General features: G+C 40.6%; 1 protein-coding gene across 1 annotated transcript in view; it reads right to left on the minus strand.

The window, feature by feature from the left end:
- Positions 1-333: 333 nt before the first annotated feature.
- The window catches only part of cntn6 (contactin 6), a 33,969-nt gene continuing 11,575 nt past the window's right edge, over positions 334-22,727 (minus strand). Inside the window, exons 8-21 of the mRNA XM_028405896.1 lie at positions 21,870-22,012; positions 21,661-21,790; positions 21,179-21,329; positions 15,691-15,818; positions 14,941-15,113; positions 12,875-12,992; positions 10,359-10,517; positions 9,367-9,516; positions 8,689-8,759; positions 8,159-8,393; positions 7,940-8,055; positions 3,767-3,947; positions 1,423-1,535; positions 334-591 (exon numbers count right to left, since the gene is read on the minus strand). Of these exons, the coding sequence (XP_028261697.1) occupies positions 334-591; positions 1,423-1,535; positions 3,767-3,947; positions 7,940-8,055; positions 8,159-8,393; positions 8,689-8,759; positions 9,367-9,516; positions 10,359-10,517; positions 12,875-12,992; positions 14,941-15,113; positions 15,691-15,818; positions 21,179-21,329; positions 21,661-21,790; positions 21,870-22,012 (2,126 nt within the window). The remainder of the gene's footprint in view (positions 592-1,422; positions 1,536-3,766; positions 3,948-7,939; positions 8,056-8,158; positions 8,394-8,688; positions 8,760-9,366; positions 9,517-10,358; positions 10,518-12,874; positions 12,993-14,940; positions 15,114-15,690; positions 15,819-21,178; positions 21,330-21,660; positions 21,791-21,869; positions 22,013-22,727) is intronic.

Here is a 22,727-nt window from a genome sequence, read left to right on the forward strand (position 1 = left end):
CTGAACTTTTTTTTTTTTTAAATCAAATAGCAGCTCAAAATGAGCATTGACAGGCAGGGTGTGTGTGTGCATTAAAATTATGTACAGAGAGGACAGGTATGTCTGCAGTATAGAGGTCACAAAGACTAGCTAACTGAGTTGCTATTTGCAAAAAGTAGTTTTTTTGTTTGGTTGTTTCTGCAGGAGGAAAACAACCTTCCTATTGAGGATATTTAATGTTTCATGCCCCCTCCTGCTGCTTCTGTGTCAGTCTAATTGTAATTCATGTGTGTTTTCTGAAGGCCTTGTTCAGCTCACGGTGAGGCTGATAAACAGTATCAGTCACAAGGAGGATTAGTTACACTGAACACACCCGTCCCCACTGCTCCTCTGCTTAATTCCAACTCTGATCATTTGCATGCAGCCGGCTGATTGAAACTTACTGGACATCTTTGGTATGCGGATGGGCCCACTGCTGGTGCCATCACCCCCTTCAGTCAGAGCTTTGATCTCAATGAGGTAGTCCTCTCCGGAAGGGATTTGCAGCTCCACGCTGGTCTTATTGGTTTCCAGTACAGTAGTCCTGTCGTGCCAGTTCTGGCGATACACAACCTGAGGGGGAGAGAGAGAGAGAGAGAGTGGATGCTGAGTGCAAAACTCAATTCTTCAGGTGTTACAGTGAGAAATGAAACCTGTATGGCCTCTCTGCAGCTGGTGTATGTTACAATCCAACATACTAAATTAAAGAGTTAAAAACAATTTAAAAACTCAAACATTCACAAAGTTCTGGTGGCCCAGTTTTGGCCTCAGCACCTCTGTCGAGCAGGTAATGGGGCTGACGTGGCCTCGTGACTCCACACAGAGGAACACAGGCACTTCATTTTACACATTTGAGTCATTTCATCTTCGTCAAAATGCAGCAACAGTGCTTCAGTAGGAACACGTGGCACGGAGAGCCAAACTGCAAATGTATTCTTAATAACTAAGCAAGAAATGTTCACTTTTAATTCACACTATTGTCTTCTGCAAGTTATGAAAGCAGCCGTTTGTACATGCACGGCACGCTCACTCACAACACAACTCCACAAAGGACTTATCATTAAATGAGCTGGGCTGCATATCTCTTGAGAACAAAAACATATATATATTTCAAAACATGTTTTTCTCCGCACAGAATATGCAAAGTGGATCAAATATGATTCATTGTTGTGCTGGTTAGGAGCAGCTGAATTCCCTGTGTGCCATGACGCCTTTGGTTTTATCACCTGGAACAGATCTTTTAATTTTGAAAGGCCAGACAGGGCCAATCCATAATGTTACACTGGAGTGCTGAGGTCTATCTTTCCACTGCAATGAGAAGGCCATTTATTGGGATGACAGCTACTGAGGCTCTATTTGTTTCCACAGTTGTGGAGTTTTCTGCTATTACTCTGACAAACCCACCTTGTATCCTGTCACCTCAGACTCATTCTCCATCGCTTTGACGTGTTCCCAATTTAGAAAGATCTTAGAGTTGGTCAGGTTCCACTCGATGCTCCCCGGAGGCCGTCTTGGTGCTGTGAGACATATAATTATGTTGACGTGAGCTTCACAAATGCATGCATAAAGCTCATGCCATGAGTAGCATTCCTCTAAAATAACTCTGCAGTTGGCTTTGATTTAATCGTCTGGTGTTTACGTTTCATGTCTTTAACCTTCGTGAACACACAGGAAAACACTGAGGTTGGAAAAACAGAAACACGCTCTTTGATTACCTTTCATTTATATGTATGAAAACTCTGCTAATGAGGATGAAATGAAAGGTTCACCCTGAAGCAGCACATACATATTTCAATGAGCAGTAACAACGCTGCTTAAACTTGACTTAAAATATTAAAGCATAGACTATACTGTAACTGTACTGGATCATCAGTACTAAAATAATCAAGGTAATGACTTTGTTTTTATAATTGCTTAGAAAATAATTAAGGATCTTCTTGCACTTTTTTTGCATTATGTCCTGTTTGGAATGATCTGTCATCCATGCTGCAGGTGCTCAGGTGAACGCTCAAACAGGTTTTGCTTTCTGTTCTCACTGGTTAGAGATGTTTTTTTCCTCTTTAAGAGAAATAATGGCAGACAAAAATCTGTTTTGTGCAGAGTGTTTTTAACAGTTTATTTGAAGCTACATCTGTCTGAAGCATCAACTGTCTCAATGGGGGAAATTGTGAGCAGAAAAATGTGCAACTCATGGCTCTAATAACTGCACCATGCCGGTTAATGCACCAACACATGGCCACAACGACACATCTGGCCACATGGTGAAAGTACATAAAGGTCGCCAACACTCTACAGAAATGGTGAGCAGGGTTCATGAGCCCAATGAAAACTGCTTTCTTAATTAAATTGCTTCATTATACTTTGTTTTCAGTCAGGGTTAGCTTTAGTTAAACATTGTGTTTTTGTATGTATTGTAAGCTCATATTTTGAAAGGTAGAAATTAGTTTATTTTGGGCATCTGAAGCTTTACAGTGATTTTGAATAAGAACTTTCTTAGAATCAATCACAGGTACCACAGCCTGCTTCAAGACTACGGCATTAATATTGTTTTAAGCTTTGGAAAATGTGTAATCCATTCTTATCATCTCACATGGTCTCTGTTGTCTTCACACATAAGAAACATTATTTCTTTTGTGAAATGTATTTAGTAAAACACATAGACTTTGACTCTGTAACTACTGGGAATCACTAACATGCTTGTTAAAAGAAATCAAATAGTGTAGGAGGAGCAGCTGTGATGTAGGTGTACGTGTGAATGCTAATATAAGGTGGGAAAAACAGCTGGAGCTGTGCTGGTAATTTACTGTCGGAGTGTCACCAAACAAACGTGAGACTAAAAATGGTCTTTTGTTCTCGAGTGTTGGATTCACTGCACACACTACTCTAATGAGGAGAATTTTACAGGATGTGTGATGCATGTACAAGTGATGGAGTCACAGGAATAGTTGTAGGCACAGATGCCAAAATGTATATATAGATCTCAAGTTAAAATGTTTAAAGGCATTCAAATGCATCGAATGCAGATAAGAATAACAAACTGTCTTTGTGTTTGCATACACTAAAAGTATCTGAAGTGAGGTTGAATCCCAGATGTTGCTTCAGCCATGAGGATTAGTACAGAACAGTGAGACATGTCAAATAAAAAAAGAATAGAGGAAAAGCTTAACTTTAAGGAGGAGAAACCTCTAAAGGTTAACCCTTTCCACCCCACAGCCCCATTTTTCAGGGGGCTTTTGCATGCACCTAACAATAAAAGCCACAAAACACTATACTAACCATGTAAAATAAATAATTATATTGCATATCAAATTAAACAGGAGAAACTCTACTACAAGCACAAAAGGGTTAATATTCACTGAACATAGTCGAAGTGTCTGCACTGTAAATAGTTGATGTGAGCATACAGGGAATCATGCAGCGTCAGCAGTAAAAGTGAAAATATGTGACTAATTAAAAATGTTTATGTTATGTGTTTATGAACTATGATGTACAATCCAAAGTGTCACAGAATTTTAAAAATAAATTAAGTTTATAAAATGTAAGCATCGATACTGTCACTCTGTCTTAAACAGTACTTTGAAATTTACATTGTAAGTAATGGTCCCACTCAGACTAATACAACCTTATCTAACCCAGTGACAATTGGTGTTTTTAATGTCATACATCTGTATTTACACTGCCATTTGTATGTTATCTTTTCATTCAGTTAAGTGTGAATTAATAAAAGGTGTGCCCCGTGTGGACTCACGTGGTTTCTTGGTGGTGATGTTAAAAGCTGGACTGCTGGGTCCGAGTCCAGCGCTGTTCTGAGCCCGGACTGAGATCATGTAGACCGTGCTGCCCTTCAGGCCGGACAGCAGAGCGGTGCTGTTGGAGACCCTCACTGTGTCTGCATCGCTCTGCTGAGATCCTTCCTGCCAGAAAAGAACCTGGACCAAAGAGAAGAAGGGTTACTACACATGTTTCGATGAAGTATCTGTGAAGCCTTGCTCATGCTGCCGATAACAGCGTGACATTGTGCTTATGCAGTATTATTCTCTCTTTAGTGCTTCTCTTTTTGCTTAGCTGTGATAAGGTTTGACCACATAAGCCTTAATAGGAAGGAAAAACAACGGGGTGCTGCAGGTGCTATCAGCTCAACTCATTTTAAACTACTGTACCAAATGATAGTGTATCTGACAATCAGCAATACGGAAAGCAGTGAAGGAGAGCGAATGAAGGAATAAGGAGCTTGTCAGAATCTGTATTCATAGGGAGATCATTTATGACCCTAACACAAGTGCAGAGAGACCAGACAGGAAAATGCCAAACAGATGGTTTGAGAGTAGGTACTTATTCAACTGGCTGCACGCAGGTTTTCTGGGATCTTACATGGGGGGAAGGCAGATTAGCGACAGGGCCTGGAGTTGCTGATAACAGATGCATCTAGGTTTTTTTTTTCCTCCACCAGCAGTTTAATTATAGCAGGCACTTGGGAAAATACCTAAAATACCTGAGCAGAAAAAGTTTAGTTTTTAACAAGTCAGAGCATGAAGCATGAAAGAAAGGGATCTGAGGGGACTTAAGCTGTCTTGCTGCATCTTAAAATCTTATGTGTGGAAGAACAAATATTGACTTTGATTTTTACTCCAATTGTCTCACAAAGAACTGTAAATGTGGCATGAATTTCCAAAGAGCACTAACAACAATCTGCATGTTCTGTGGGTCTTAATGTCTTTAACACAGCATGCATTGTTCTGGGACTGAAAGTGAAGCAGCCACTCATCCATCATGTTACACCTGCGCCCTCCTACTGTAACATGTCCAAATGAATGGATCCATAATTTAAAGATTTACATGCTTTCCATGATTCTGGTAGTCACAAAAGTTTGCAAGTCAAACTGCTGACAGGAAGGCTTCTCAGTCTGAGAGCGTGTATTTAAGTGCCCCTGCTATTTTGGTTCATGTATGTGTGAGGCAGCAGCGGGGGTGAGGTGGGAGAAAAACTGAAGGCTATGTTGATGACTCATTATCGTCTCAGCCACTCACACAGTCACTCTGTGTCTCTCGTAACTTTCAAACAACTGTTTCAATCAGCAGGGCGTATGGTGAAAACGCCATGCAGGATTCTGCCCCTTCAAAAACAGAGCTGTACCTGTACAGAGAAGGGGAACAACTGATTGTGTAGGATTCTAAGCACACAGCATTTGTGCATTCATTTCTATGAAAGGACATCTGACTCATTATCCTCAGCCACAAAGCGGACTTGACTGTAACTGTTCCTGTTCTCACCTGGCATTCACACTCTTCTACAACAGCTCACACCTGACATTAAAATTATCTTCACATGTGTTTCGAGGGACCACATGTGACCTCACCTCTCTTAATAATACAAAACCATCAAAGCAACAGATGAATCAGCAGCATGTGAACTATAAAAGGTTCTCTGTAAACAATTAGCCACTCATCAGGTACATGTTGCTACAAGCTCCTGCTAAAAAGACTCGGCACATAGCACTGTGATCTGGCAGTGTGTGGAGTGGACATTATGAATGGACAAAGCCCCCTGCTACTCTTTCTTAATACAATATGTAGGCTTTACACCTGTATAGAAGCAGCACAATCATAGCCGGTAGTACAGAGAACTCAAACATGTTGTTGTCCAGTTACTGAGACATAAATCATAAATAAAAAAAGGAAGAAACAAAGGCAAGAATAGTTCTCATCACTGCAATTTCCCTCACCTCCATGGAGCTCAGCTTATTGTTGTTGATATGTGGTTCCTTTATAGTTGATTCCAGCCACAGCAGGCAGCTACCGTAATTTCAGCAAAAATAAATAAATACAATAAAAAAACTACAATACTGTGCTCAGACACAGTCAGCCATTCAAGTGCAGCTTGTAAGCACATATCTCCTTCAGAGGGCAACATATAAGGTTGAATTTATGTAAATAAAACTGTTTAAGAGAGCTATTCAAAAAGATTTGACAGCTGCAGAGGTGTCTCTGTTGTAGCATTTCAAAATAAAAGAAACAGCTGTCAGTTTAGCACAAAGCAACAGCACCAGCTGGGACCCCGGACAGACAGCTCTCTGAATCAGGGTTTATAGCAGGGCTTTTGAATTACACTGCATTTGCTTTTGCTCAGTGTGTTAGTGTGAAATCTTGTTTTCAGACTGTCTAAAACCTGTTATGGTGTGTGAAAGGGTCAAACCCAGTTCTATAACAGCTGTAGGGGACATCCAGAGGGATAAGTCAGAAACAACTCTAGGTGAGATGCTGGATGTTTTTGGATGGCTCTCTTACAAGAAGTGGTGCTAACCTCCCCTCATGGGAGAGCAAAAAGATCTAATGGCCCAGATTGTTGGTGAAAAACACAATCTGTGGTTTTGCTGTAAACAAAGGTCAAAGCATGAGGGGGTAGGATGTACAAAAAGTATTCAGAGCATCATTGTGCTGCTTTATCCCCTCACAGGTTTAACTCTTACTAAGTTTCCCCTAAATCACCTTTTTAACCTTCTCCCTGCCTGTGACCAAAGCAAGCCAGGCCCCCCCAACCCCTATCCGCATACACATAAAGAATAAAGTGATTAACTGCAAACAGTGTAACCCCCCCCCCCCCTCTCTCACACACACGCAGTGTAATTTTTGACAGCCAAACAGACTAGGCCTACCTCATTACAACAGATTTCAGAGGTCATGTAATTGGGCCTTAAAAGTTAGACCAGACAAGTACATTTTGATTGACAGCTTTTTAAAAGGCCGAACCCGTTATTGACATTATTCAAATGTGCGCACACACACAGCTCTTTGGCCTTTTGTCAAGACTTTATCATTTATACATTTGAACATAATTTATTCATGACTTACCTATAGGCCACTTGGAAGTTGGAACCATAATAAAATAAGTCCTCTGTAACATCATTATAATAATAATATTAATAATCAAAACTCATCACACCCACTTATTTAGATGATAGAAAGTAAGTAAAGATCTTCAGCTCTAGTTAAAGGTCATAAATAAATTGATGAATTTAAATGTAAACCAAAAATATGTTTTTATTTGGAATATACAGTTGTGATTATCCTTGGGTGTGATTGAGATTTTATAAATTGTGTGTGCACAAATATAATTTCGCTAACCTCACAAACGTCAGCACATACAAAATTGCACGCACACACACACACACAGGGACCCCTGGTTGGGAACTGCTGCCTTAAACAATAACATATTTGCTGGTGTTGAACCTTTCTGCAATTCAGATCGTACTAAAACAGGATATAACTAAATAAATGATGTCATTAGAATATATCATTTGCAAAAGCTCTCAAGCTTTCCAGGCACAATTTGTCCATGGATACTTCTGTCAGGTCAAGAGGACTGACCAAGCCAAAAAAAGAAGTGCTAATATGTTTTATCCATTTATTCCTGGGATTTTTTCTACATTATACATGAATCAAGTCAGGCTCTGTTTCAAAACAGTGCTTGGAGCCTCTATCTTATGACAATATTGTACCAAACACTGGCAGTGACCTCAGAGCTTCTCTGAGAAGGTCAGGCCACCTGGGCATACCCTCCCATGTAAAGTATCTGGGGAAACTGTTATTTTTATCTGGGTTTTCCACAGCCCTGTCCCAAGAGAGTGTTTGTTATAGAGGATAGTGATGTATGATGTTCACACTTTTTTTAATAGCACCTCTCACACAGCCTTGGGTGTGGATCTCTTTCGGAAGACAGCTGCAAACAGACCTCATTCCCTGGATTAGTCTGCTCCAACACATGCAGTATTTTACTGTCAGAATGTTTCCACATTGTCACCATCAGCAGCTACATTCAAATGAGCAGCAGCTTATTGTACTGTCAGTCATCTGTGGATTAATGTCGACTCCTTGCATGAATATTCCCTGTAGCACTAATATTTCAACTCTTCCTTTTGCATACCTCATATGCAATGATCTTCTCACTGCTGGACCTGGAGGGAATTGGTTCCCAGTATACCTCGATCTCAGAGGCTGAGACAGCGCGGGCCCATACTCTGGATGGTGCCTCGGAGGGCTCTAAGTAGGGTAGATCATGAATAATGCATGTTTGCAATTAAGAGTGAAAGCGTACATTTTGTGGAATTAACACGATCAAGTTTTTATGTGTGCTCGTGCTCACCTTCCTCTGCAGAGAGCACTTTAACCACACGGCTGAATGGCCCCTCTCCCATGCTGTTGTAGACTCCCACTGTAGCCTCAAACTGGGACAGGGGCGCAACGCTGTCGTTTCTGTAAATATATCTGGATGCATCGGGTGATGCCAACACCGTCTGGATCCAGGTGCTGCTGCCAAGTGGGCGGAAAGCCACAACATAACCAAAGTCCTCCCCGCTCTGCTGTTCCTCTGGAACTGGCTGAGACAGAGGCAGAAAAAAGTTACGCCTTTGACCCAAACAACTGTGAGCAGAAATAAAATGAGGGAGCAGAGACAGTGTTTTATGTGTAAAGTAACACTTTCTTTCTGCTTTGAACCTGCTTTGTATCTTCATTTTGATTTACAGAGGGAGTCAGCAGGCAGCAAATCAGGAAAGCCCTGCCTTTAATTAAAGCCACTTTACTGGAGCCAAACCACTGCAGACACAGTAACTGCCAGAAGAATACTCCCTCACACAATGGATGCCCTCTTCAAAATGCCCATGATCCTCTTACCTCCCATGTAATGACCAGTTCTCCTTGAGCTCCGCCACCACCACTCACATTAACTGGTCCAACCTTGGGGACTAAACAAAGCAAACACATTCATCCTTCAGTTACGTGCATCACAGGAGTGCCTGTTAAGCTTTGAATTAGGCGATCACGTGCCGAGCATTTTTTTTTTTTTACAAAAACGTGGTTGATCACACTGTAGAGGAATTAGGTTTATTTGTTGACAGTGGCATTGCCACTCATGCACGGTGCTGTTATTAGCTGAGCAACGTATGTCAGCCCCATGTGTGGGGCACAACGGGAAACTTGTTCCCTTGTGATTCAACCAGCAGGATGGAATTACTCGGCTAACCAGCTAAAAAAAAAGACACTTCCATGTCAACGCCTCATAGGTCACATATCCTGTTGATGCAGTTATTAATGAATCCTGACATGTTTACAGACTGCTGGCACGCATGAGCCTAGTGTTGATACTTAAACCTTTTAAAGTGTAATTCAATTTTTTCCATATTTTTTGCCTGCCACGGAGTAATCAAAGCACCGGCGTGACAAACAGATCTGAAATGAATAACATCACAGGGAGCACTGACAAAAAGTGAATCTAATCAAACAGTTAAATTACATTTTCCAAGTGGGCCTGATTAATTTGTTATGAAGAGAAACAACAAATTGAGAAGGTACCTGCTGCTTTGGTTCGAATCTGTTTTGAGGGCGTGCTGGGTTCTCCAACACCAACACTGTTGATTGCCACCACCCTGAATTCATAATCCACCCAGGGGTTCAAATCTTTCACCGTTGCGTGCATCATCTGTCCAGGCACAGAATCAGGAACTAGGATTAAAGAATTTAGAATTGAAATTTGTTTTTTTCTTTTTATGTTTTATTCTGAAGCACATTTGACACTTTTACAGCTCTTCAACAAAGCAGTGAAGTAAATCATTTAAAATCCTTAATTCTATTTTTTTTCCATTGACAGGCTGCTTAGCATGTGACTGATCCAACAATACACTGTCTGTAGTGTTTTTTGTACGGGTATATCTGCATCTCACAATGCAATTTTAAACCAAAATGCAATTAAATAAATGGAACTAATAAGCTGTCAGAGGAGGACTTTTCATTTAGTGTGAGTGACACGACACGAGTCAAACATCTTCCTGCATGTCGGCTTGTTGTCAGATAAATGTGTCTTCTTCGACAGGACAAGGTAAGAATGAAGGATGAAGGAATTACTTTGCATCTGAGCAAGTAGCAGGTAAGTAGTTTAAATGAGAGAAATAATAACACAAGCTTATCACAAGCTGACACCTCAACAATTTAGATGGGGATAATCCTTTTGCATGGGGACAATAAATGAACAAACAATACTAAATGTTAATTTGGTATGTGGATCATCATAGTATAGTATATATATATATATATAGAGAGAGAGAGAGAAAGACTATAGAAAGTTATTCACCACTTGGGAGGGATTCACCAAGCAAAGAGGTTAAAAATATAAGATCCAGATCAGAATATTTCGATAATTTTTTTGATCTATTTGATCTTTATGTCAACAGCGCATAAAATATAACTGGACTAGCTATGACGGAGTAAAATCTCCAGTGACCACACGTTAAGATATCACAGTATAATTCCTCAGTACTGAACACGTCTGATTGTGGTGCAGATGTTACCTGTCCTCACAGTCTGCCAGCCTATTGAGAAGGGGGTCCTGGCCTGCACCATGTACATGGTAACAGGACTGTGGTTGTCAGGTCCAGAGCCCCAGGACAGCTGCACGGTGGTGTCAGTAATGTCAGTCACCACCAGGTCCTCCGGGGCCCCGGGAGGTCCTGCAACAACCGGGAACAAGATGAGACACCTGCATCAGCCTTGCTGCACAACAACAGCCTAAACAAGAGAGCTCATTTCAGGAAAGCCTGCATAGCTAACTGACACTCCGCCGCAGGTGTTAAGTGATTCATAAGTCAGGTAACAATCCCGGTTCAGGAGATATAATAGGTTCTATTGGGAGGAGCAGTCTGATCAATACACTGAATACTGTGGTTTGGTGGTAGCTCAGGTTTGACCTTCTGCTCTCATACATTAGACGGGGGGGATTTCAGTTTTATCTTGCTCACATATTGTAATAAAACATTATCACTTCCCTGGTCCTGAAAACATTCTGACAGTTTAACAATTTGCTCCTGAAAAAAGGTGTCTTCATCTATGAAGAATAAGAATAAGTAAAGCAGCTCTAGTGTTAAGTTTCACAGAAAATTCCTGTCAAATTTATTTGGGAATAAAAAGTGGATAAAGGTTAAAATTTCTTTTGTTTTTATAACTCTGCATGGTTTAGGTTAATGTAGATAAACTCATATTTTTCTCTTGTCCTAACTGTATACCGTGTTTAAAGGCAGCTCAGGTGATTCTGTATTGAAAGAATTGTCACCCATCAGCAATTAGGCTGTGAGAGCTGTGCTGGAATAAACAGAGCTTATTTTGCTCTCTAAGAATGTTTGGTTCCAGGAACTTTGCTGTCAGTTTATTGTTGTTTATGTATTACTGTTGTTGACAGTTTGCTGTGCATTGCCCATGCTGGGAGAGCAGCATAAGAAATGTGCACATTCAGTTAATGTGTAAATGCTGTCTTCTAGGAATGAAAATAAATGATGACAAAGTTCTCTTTATGGTAACGCAGTCTAGACAAGCGAGCAGAGAGTATAACAATAACAACAACAGACAAGATTAATGACCAGGGATTTGGAAAAAACAAAGCAGGATTTTCATTGGGATCTGAAAGAAATTAGGGAAAGCAGCAACATGAGATCAAACAAACAGGCTGGGACTTGGATAACTGACATGAGATTTCCTGCTAAGCCCTGTAAATCTGCTAAAGTAGCACTGTGCCCTCAGCGGGACTACCTACTGCTGGAAGAAGATCACTGAGCATCAACAGTGTTTGGTTTCAGATTATGCACATAAACATAAAGTCTGAATGCAGAAGCAGCACAGTCCAGGTTGGCTACAGACTCTGTGATCTAAGCCTCACAGAAAACACAACTATTATCCTGTTTGCTAACTGCCTGGACTTGTCTCACTCGGATCATGAATATTAATTTTATGTAAGACGATGTGAATGAGCGTGGCGCTGCCTGGCGATCTTTATTCCATCACCTTTGGTGACTTTATGAATGAATGTGTGCTTATTTATAGGTAGTTTGTACATACAGTCTTTACGTACTTAAAACAGACAACAGGGAGCATCACTGTTTTTTAAGTGTAGCTGTTTTGGATTTGTAATGGAAAGATAATTGAAAACCTAATTATAAGACAAAATTAATTATTTGACCAGTTTCACTTTTTTTAAATGTCTGAGTTATTTTGTTCTATTTGCTAGCCTAAAATAGAGAAAACTAGTGTAGTGTTCTGCACAACCAATCCTGCTTGTTGCTAACATCCTTAATGATAAAGCAGTAGCATGATTAAGGGAGCAACAGTGACACTATATTTAGGATTCTCATCAAATTTGTGAACTCACCTTACCAGACCATGTGCTATAGTGTGATGCCTATTTTTAAGCCAACATGAAAAGTTCAGATTATTTCATTCGCTTGGGATAATGAGGTGATACCTGCTGCTGGACAAGATGTCTGACAGCTTATATCACATCAAGTCAGGCTGATCTATTGTACCTTAGATCTATGCTAAGTGTTCTGATTGGTTGATGTTAGCCCGTGATAGATGGTGACAGACAAACAAACATTTCACCCAATCACACATCAAGTATTTCAAAAATATTTCTGCTAAGTTTACAATGACAATTTCCCAGATGGCTCTGTGAAACACACCATCTTGTACAAGCATGCAGAGTTCAGCTCAGTTGTATGCAGCCCATTGTAAGACAGGTCATGGACATTTCTGAGCATGCTTGAACATCTGGTACATCAACTTAAAATATGTTATAGTATTTATCATATGTTAATGGAGTTCCAACATCAACGAAACCCTCTGCTGAATAAACAGTCTTCGTACAAAGTAAATCTGAAGCTCTTATCTGATACCAGTGAAGATATGTGTGTTGCAGTCTTTCGAAACACCCACACACATGCAGACACACAAATTCATGCCCTGAAAACATGACAAGAAAATCCTCCATACACACAGCTACAACACGGCAGGCAGTGAATGTAAGGAGGAACAGGTATACCTCTGACAATTAGGTCTGCTGCTGCCGAAACTGTGTCGACTTCAGTGTGTACCATACACACATATTTCCCGGAATGCTTTAACTGGATGTTCCTTACCATTAGGTCACCTGCAAATCCCTAAAGACAGAGACACACATAACGAGAGTTGTAGAGAAAGAAAAACACCAAAAGTAGCAAAAGCAAGGTAAGAAAAAGAAGAAATCCTCAGAGCACATTAAATTTCTTCCTCAGTCATGTGCTGTAAATCCTCCACAAAAGAAGCTTGGAAGAATTCACCACACAAAAACAGACATGACAGTCTAGCAAAACAAATTAATTCAGTTTTACATTGTGCAGAAGGCTACAGAAAAATGACTTATATTGAATGTGTTTATTTTTGGATCAGTGTTTGTTGTGTTTAGACTTTACCCCTACAGCCTCAGATGAATGGCTCCAGCAAGAATTTTCAGAGATGCTTTTTGCACTTTATTGCCGCAAATACACACACACACACACGGGTACAAAATAGAGCTTTTCTCTTTGTGTTAAAAAACAAAGGCAAGTTAAACAGCTGTTGTGATTATGCTCACAGTGGAAATGTCAGTGTTGTGCTGCAACTTCAATGGGCCTGGTGCGCTCAACCAGAGGGAGCATAAATCTTGTAATCACAAAAATTTAGGCTTCTTTGTTCAGGCAAAAATTGATTGATTTGCTTATACAATCAGATCACCTCTGGGCTAGAGAAATGTCATCCCTGTTTACTGACTTTCTGCTCAGACACAACACACAGTAACATCTGTTGGCATCTCTGAATGAGGTGTACATGGTTTTTCGACTTATGGGCTCAAACTAAAACCACCATAAAAAACCACATACATACTTTTATATCTACTCCTTAACCCTTTCCCTAGCAAAACCAAAGGTTAGAATAGCTTAGCTTAGCATAAAGACCACCACCAAGAAAATGGGGCGGAATGTTGTGGCAGATAGGAAAATGTTTCAGACTAATGTGTGGAAGGCTCTGTTTAGGCTCTCTTCATAAACCAAGTATGCATAAGCAGTGACATTAAAAAGTAAGTAAAGAAAAAAAGCAAGTAAAGTTAAAAAGTAATTGTGTGACAAACTCAAACTGCAGTCTGGAGGATTACATTTCGTCGAGCTGCTATTTATGTGTGACAATGTGATTCTTTTATTATGGTGTGGTGTCTGTCAGCTGAAGTGCTGATGAGTCACTTTCTCAGAAATGTTGTAATTGAAACACACTGCTTTACAGCATGTGTCAATCTGTTAACACATTGAGAAGGTACAGTCAAGAAATGTTATAAAACTGCTGTCTTTGTGGAGAGCTGATGAATGTCAGTGCTGAAAAAAGGACACAAACACAGCCTGACTCACTGCCAAACCATGTGCCAAGACGTTGTGCCTGAGCAGCCAATGAAAGGGACACCTCAACTCCCTCCCAGTATATAACAAACGAGATATAACAAGTTTAATTATGCTGCCGTGTCGAACACTCATTTCTGATTGTTCACTTGCTGCGTTCTGCCAATCAAAACGGTCTGTTGCCATGGATGCTGATCTGATCACTGGGGATCAGGTCCAATCTGCTAAAGAAGCTTGGTAAATATTGTTTTTTAGGTAATGGTAGTGATTTATTTAGTGTAATTTATCCCTTTCAGGATGATGAGGACCTAAACACAAAGTCTCACATTACCACATCAGGGGAAAATCCATCTTAATCATCAGGTTAATTGTTAACCACTCTGCTTTTAGTCCTTATGCTGAGATAGATCTAATGGTTTTCTAACATCTGAGCGGTGTTCAGTGAGAAAGCAGAAACCTCATACTTCCAACATAAGAAAAGTAGAACTTAACCATTATTCATCTTTCTCTTCTAGACACACAGCCCATGTCGTCGCTGGAAAACTTTCTTAAAAGTTTGCCACAATAAACTAGTTCAGATTTTGATGGTTGAGGAGCATATCTGGAAATTCGGTGCACCCAGAACAATGTAGGTCAAATCGTAAGCACCCATTATATTTGCATAAAATCACCTCAAAGAAGTGTTCTAAAGAATTATACATACCCCTCCAATCATCTCAAAGTGCTCCTGCCTGCTGAAATCAATGGCTTTGCCATTGAAAAACCACTTGAAGACAGGGCTCAGCAATGAATCACTGGACACCTCGCACGGCAACACCAGACTCTGCCCCACTGTGGCATCTACACTTAAGGGCGGAACAATGATCTTGGTGGGCTCTATTATAGGAAGAAAAAATAGAATAGAACAGAACAATGTAGCGCTATATCTCAATAAAATCCAGCCACATGAAAAAGGTAATAAAGCTTAATTTGTCCAGTACAGTGAGACAGATTCTGGTCTATCAGTGTAATTAAGTGACCTTAAATAACTTCATTTAGGAAGCGCATGCCTCGCATAACTCAGTAATGAATAATTAAACACACTGCAATCACATTGTCAACTAGAAAGAAATAAAATGACTCTCTCTCTCTCTGTATCATCATCATTATTTAAAAAAGCCAAATCTGGAAATGCTACAGGAGCTCCTTTGAATGAAATGAAAGTATTCTTCAGTCACAGCTACAGACGGCGGTGGTCTGCCTCACTCCGCTACATAAACAATAACTCACAGCTGACAAAACCATGGATGACTTATATGTCTGTCAAACCGGCGGGAACATAAAACGGCTATATATTTCATTATCAATTTCATGCTCCAGCTACTATTTTTTTTCACCTTACAAAACTTTAAACCCTTGGCTTATCCAGTGGAAACCTGTAGCAAAAACAGAACAAAAAACAAAACCAGGATACCTTTCACCATCAGCGTGCCTGTGCTGCTGGATGTTCCAAAATGGTTTCTGGCCACACATGTGTACCTGCCCCCATCTGATATGGAGATGTTGGTGATGCGCAGAGTCCCATCCTCCATGATAGACTGTCTGAGGAGAGATGACCAAAAGCCGTCTGTCATTTGTTATCTGTCCTTTGGTTGTTAATTGAATATACGGTAAAATGATGATAAGAATCAGATGAAATCCTTCCTGGCTGTGATATGTACTTATTAATCAAACCATTTCAACTTTTCTCACCCATTTATTTCTCTTTGAATGAAAGCTTTAGAATCTATTCCAAAAATCTATTTGCACGCTTCAGAAGATAACAATTATCTTAGCTGAAGCAGAACAGATTTGCTGTAGGGTCAGCATAGTATTGACAGCACAATAGCTTAAATACACATATTAATTGGACACACAGCAGGCCACCGGGGCCAGGCAGGGCGGTGATAGGGATAGCAGAGCAGCACTGTGGAGAGAGGCAATTTGAAAGGGATCTTCACCTTCAGCCTTATCGCTCTACAACACGTGGTGATAGTATCAACATGCTATAAGCCATTTCTGAAAAGCAACAACATGACGATATGCACGTAGGAGAGCCTCGCTGCCAGTGCACTGAGAGAGTGAGACAAAAAGCAGACAAAAGCTCACACAGAAGAATGATGACCTTGTTGTTGTGTGAGCATAACAGCTGGTGACTTACTTACATGAACTACATTTCCTTTTGTTTGATTTCTCTCTACCTACCTCCACTATCCGGTCAATTGTGAATAGAGGTTGGTGTTGTGGTGATGGAGAAAAACAGCTTCAGTTACATGTTTTTTCAAGAAGGTATTCAAACAACTGTTCAATCCCAGTCTTCACCCTTACAGACTTGCAGGTGCTTCAGACGGTATTAGACAAGTCTGTTGTCTAAGACATAAAATTAGGGGGTGGAGAGAGGCACAGGTGGACACACTACAGCAGAGACACAGAGTAAACTGCACCACAAAAAAAACAAAAGATGGATGGATTACAGAAGAGTATGATCCCAGGTGTGTGTGTCTGGTTATCAAATTGAAATGTTGCCTATCAAATGTTTATTTTTTTGTTTTTTATTTATATTATTACATGCATACCCACCTGACTCACCTTATGAAAACAGGCTGTACTAAGCAAGACCATTTTAAATGACATGACCTGACATTTTGAAATCTACAATATGTGACATAATACGTGAAATCTATGTTGAGTGACCTGGTTGACTTAAACCTTGAGGTTGGTGAGTTCAATGCATGACACATATAACTGTATGTGACAGTATATATAGCTACCTGCTGTGTGGTGAAGCTGTATAATAGTGACATTACAAACAGGTGTTTAGGCTTTTTAATTAAGACACATTGTTTGTACAGTTACAACTGTATAGAAATCCTAAGCTCAAGCACTACAGCTGCACAATTAAGTCTGTAAAAGGTTAAGTGATCAGGCCTTAGACTGGACCAATAAATTGTGTGTGTGTGGCCTGAGAGAAGTCACGAAGCTGCTCTGCACTGCTTGTTCCACTCGTTGCTTTGAGAGCATGTAATATCTGAAAGTGACTCAGACGAGTGCATCAACATTATAATCAACTAAGATCTTCACCCCTCTGGATTTTGTGAAAAGAAATATCAAGTGACTTAACATAATTCGGACAGATGCACAGCGGATCTTTCACCTGTGCCTTTAAGACTTTACACTGTAGCGTGGAAAAGTTATTTTGATGCCTCAGTTCTGAGCAGAAGAGCATGTAAACACATGCATAAACGAGGCAGATAATGCTCTTCTGTTTTGACCTTTGCATTCAGTAAATCAAACAGAAATGCTGTGAGCAGCCAGCTCAAAAATCAAACAATTTCATTTTGGCTCCCAAGAATAAATATGTATTCACATGGGCCAAGCTGAGACCTAGAAAGCATGTCTGACACAGGGTGCTTTGTGCTGATTTATTGACAAAAATATCAAACACTGAGTGATGGAGGCGCTCTGAGAACATGACCTGAGGGGCAATGAGCTGCGAAACAAATAGAAACGTAAAGAACTATCTGCTTTGTAGACAAACTCTGTTCCAAGCTGTGAATTTCTTTCCTTATCCAAATGCTGCTTGGGTAATGCCTGGGTAATTTTTTTTCCCTTTCCTCATGACTAGCCCATGGAAAATATGATAAATAATCAATCCCACTGGTCACATGTGGAGGCAGGCCTGGTGAATTACGGAAAGTCTATGGAAATGTGGCTTTACATATCGATCGGAGCAGGAACACAAAAGCAGGGGAGAAAAGAAAACAACAACACTTTACCTGACATGTGAACACACAGTAAACAGCATGCAAATGAAATAAACAAAACAGCGAGCATACTGTATGCCAAACAATTAAATACATTTAAAGGCTCTCTGCTCAGATTGCTTTAGAATCTTTTCTACTTAGTATAAACCTAAACTTTCACATTTTAATTTCTTTGTATCATTTATAATGTGTGCTTGAGGATGTGAGCGTTCCAACAAATATAGGAGCTCGTCAGTGCACCTTGTGACAAGTCATGCCAGCCTTTATTTGTAGAGTATTCTGTGTTTAACCTTTTGACCCTTCTTTCTAAGAATATTACCTGGATTTAACCTTGGATACTTTTGCCTTGATTTATTTTCCATCCCTGTGAAACCAGTAAAGACTTTAAACCATCTGCCTGAGTCTAGGGGTGTGCTTTTGAGTCCACCTCCTGTTACAGAATGTGCAGTGGCTGAGAGAGCTCAACAGCCCACTGTAACCCAGAATGTAAACATTCTTCACTTGCGTGGATTCCTACTGTACTGTCCCTCTCAAAATGATGTGCGAGAAGTTAATTACTGCCGTCGCTAGACACCCGGCGTCGTTTGATCTGACTCTTTTTGCTTTTATAGATCCCACAAAAAGACTCTGGCCTGGGACAAGGTGTCACAGGTTGTTGGTTGGCCTGCTGAGTTGATGAAATGTGTGAGCATGATACTTGCCTACTAATTGAGCTCTGAGCATTCTAGTCTTCCTTGCTTATTCGTTTTTTTGTTTTTTATTGAAAAAATGTGCGTTCAAGTGATTAAATACTTGCTACTTTTACTAAACGGATCATGCACTACTAAACAGAGCCTGACATAAAAGTGAGAGCACAGTTTATTTAAACAAGCACACTGTTCAACAGTTAAGGTGTGCCATGGAAGCAAAGTCTTAGCATATGGCTGTCAAGCTGTATGTACTAGAAGCATACGGCTCCTTTAAATGGATAAGAAAAATTAAATGTTAGAATTCATGAGCGATTTGAGGGACAGAAGCGAACAGAACTTTTATAGCCTTTGTACTTTATGAGCGACCAAAGCCAGCAGGAAGTGTGGATAAACCCAATGTGATCTCACCCTTTAGGTTCTTTAAGGGCCAATTTAAGTATACATATAGAGGAGGAGATAAGGTGTGTGTACAAAGCTTGCATTGCAAATAAGCACTTAAAGCAGTCATGGCCTTAATTGTGCAAACATTATGTTGTCATAAAAAATATTTTTGATTTGCTCTTGGATACCCCTGCATGGGCTCCATTTCTCAGCCCTGGAGGTTGTTTCTTGAGCTCAACACTGTAATTAAACAAAATACAAATAGAAAAACGGTCCATGCTGCGTTCTTGAGACGAGATTACGTTCAATAGCTAGAGTTACTGGCATGGCTGTCACAGGCAGAGGCACACATGCTCAGACTTAGTAAAGCTTTTAGATTACCCTGTACAACATACTGATTGTTGCTCACAGTAGAAGTGGAGACAGATCACCACTTTGTGAAACCCGCAGCACTAGGACAGAAGAGTAAAAACAAAAGCAGCTTCTCATTCGTTGTGCTGACAGCACAATGTCAGCAAAATGAGCAACCTTTGTTTCTGTGGATGACAGACACTTGAGACAATTTTGGCTGACACTTTATCCTCTCCAACAAGTCAGAGTAAGAACCTACCACTCTTCTTAAAACTCTGCCAAATGTAGTAGACGTACAACAAATGCCAGTTGTAGTTTGAACAGCCCAGATGAGACAAATGAATGGGGAGCTGTGAAAGCAGGCCACAGGGAGGAAGATCTTTTTAAGCCACACATTTAAAAAGCAAAGCTTACCCTCCTGACCATCCACATGCACCTCTGTCTGTATATGTTCTGCCAGAACCACTGTAGCACTGCAGCGGTGTATTTACTGTAATTTGGACAAATGCTTTGACCTAGTGAGTGCTCAGGACACAGCAAAAATGAAACTTGCTGTTAAATCTTGTACTGGAGCAATTATAAAATAGCTTCGTAGACACTTTAAATGATCTATTTTGAAAGCGTGGCTAATTGGTATAGGTTTCAGAACAGACATTGTGTTCCTGTTGCATTTCAAAGTGTATCTCTATGCGAAGGTGCTGTTAGTTACTGAAGCTGTTGCCTGAGCAGAACATGGGAGCAAGGCGCTTTCAGAAAATTGAAGCCATTAAGTTAATTATATGGCGTGAGACCGATAAGGATTTCTGATGGTGTTGAACACAAAAGACACGCTTTCTATTGGAAGTCTGCTAATGTACTGGAATGCTTAACAATGGCATAAAGGAGGGGAACAACAAGATTGCTGTAAGTGTCATTCCTTCTCCTGAAAATCACCTAAATGCTCCGATATTATGTGGTTAATGATGTCCACAGCAGGGACTGTACAGCTGCAGTTTGCTCTAATGTGAGTCAGCCAGGCTTTTAGTCCTATAGTGTTACAAGTGGATTCATGCTGAAAAGTGATTTTTACTGATTGTTGACCATTTCTGGACTTTTCTGGACAATGGGTTATTTGTTTTTTTTTTCTTTTTTTTAGTTTTGGGCTGCTGTATTTCTGAACCCCACAAAACAACGATTACCTCTCCTCCTTCTTCATTCCACATCTAATGAAAACAGCCCACACACTGTGCCTGAACTCTGTTGGTTCTCATTGAATATATTAGTCTAACGACTGGGTGCAACAACAAAAAGGTTCCTCATACCTTGTAGGTGTTGCCTCACACTTGAAATCATGACATGGTGCAGCCTCAGTCATGTAGCCCGAGGAAGAGTTTCACTGAAGAATGTAGTCAGATTGTTTTTCTTGTCACACTGAGACTGTCCCTACAGGATCTCTGTTCTCCATCCAGCACTTTCGCTGCCTCCAAGAGCTGTGAAACTGTGGGACTCTGAAGGATGCTTTGAAGTTTCAAACTGCTAAAGCAAATTCTGCTCTTTATCCTGTGCGTTGCAAAATTGATAAGACTCGGTGTCATGGCCTTATTCCTATACGCATCACACAAAAGCTGCAGTATATACCAGTAGGATGTCTGTCTGTCTTGACAAAGTTATTTTACACTGACTTCTCCTTGACTGATGGTATACATAACACAAATGAATGTAATTAGTGGTGTGTGCAGCAGAGCTTTCAGTACCCTACCTCTTGCTGTCCTGCAAGAGCTCACCCCCTCTCCACCAGGAAACTGTGGCTTTGGGTGAAGCGTGTGGGCGACACTCCAACACCACCTCACCCCCCCTCTGGACCACTGTGGACTTCTTCACAGGCCGCCGGATGAAGTCAGGTGGCGAGGCTGAGAAAGAGACCCGTGGTTGAGGCCATTTGTCTCGCTTTGTGGAGGGGCAACAGCTGTGCATCAGCCAAAATGTCAAGTGCATCACTAGCAATTATGGAAACTATATTTCAGCATCAGACTGGCTTATTGTGTGAAATAATTATGGAAATGAAAAGAGCAAGGCCATGGCTGAGTGAGGAGCTCGTTCAGCTTTCTTTTATTTATTTATTTACTTTACACATAGGGAGCATTTTCGTGCCACTGACAACACAATGTACGGACAGCATACCTCTGCCTCGTCTCTGGCTCACTACATTGTAAATGACACAGGACAAACAAAACTGCTTACCTACAACCTTGAGCTCAGCGCTGGCATAGATGGATCCGTGTTCATTTTCTGCCACACACTGATACATGCCAGAGTCCAGCAAACTAATTTTGGATATGGTCAGTCGGCCGGCTTCCACATGGATCCTCCCCTGCACACAAAACACACATGAAGGTGATAATGGCAGTGTAGCTTGTGATTAAATGTAACATCGAATGATAGTGTCTTACCTCTGCTGTTAGTGGCTGACCATTCTTCAACCATCTGTATGTAGGCCTAGGCTTACCAACGCCTTTACATTCCCATTGCAGGTTAGCATCGATTGCCATGTGGGCATCTTTTAGTGTCTGGGCCCATTGCAGATGTTCGACATCTGTAGAAAAAACATGGTTAGCAATAGTTGTGATTATTGTAATCTATTATTCACTGTTAATAAATTAAGAGAAAGAAAGGTAGGGCAATTAATAATTACAAATTCTGAAGTTATTCTTCTGACCAACTAGGTGCTACACTCCAAAAAAAGACTGTGCCGGTTTTGAATTGAGACATTAGGCAGATGATATTGCAGGAGAAGGCAGAATTCCAGCTCTGTATGCAGCTGCAGAGCAACTGGCTGCTAAAGGTGAGCATTAGTAACAGGAAGGAGGTGGAGGACATCAGCTCTCTTTGGCTGATTCTTAAACAGACTTGCTGCCAAACTGTGAACCATTTGCAGAGGTTTTACTTTGCGTGCTGGCAGCCTGGCATAAGGGCATAATGGGAGAGCAATGACGGCACCTCTACATGACAGATGCAGTATGCAAGTGAAAGTCAGCCGGTCATCAATCATGCTGCCCTGATTTCACACTTTTGCTAGGAATAGACATGACCATGACAGGTAACTTTTCCAAGTAAGAAGGAAGGGTTTAAAAACAATGGTTTTACTGTGTATAAAGGCAGCAATTCAGAAAGCTTGAATGGAACCTTACAAAGAAAGTCGATGAGTGTTTACTGTAAAACTATGCTGAGACAGCAAACTGTACAGTTTATTCAAAGAGATAATTCACTCAGAAGTATCAATTATTTACTTGAACCACAGAACTGGAACA

Source organism: Parambassis ranga, chromosome 5 (assembly GCF_900634625.1).
Source record: "Parambassis ranga chromosome 5, fParRan2.1, whole genome shotgun sequence".
In the NCBI taxonomy this organism is placed as follows: Eukaryota; Metazoa; Chordata; class Actinopteri; family Ambassidae; genus Parambassis; species Parambassis ranga.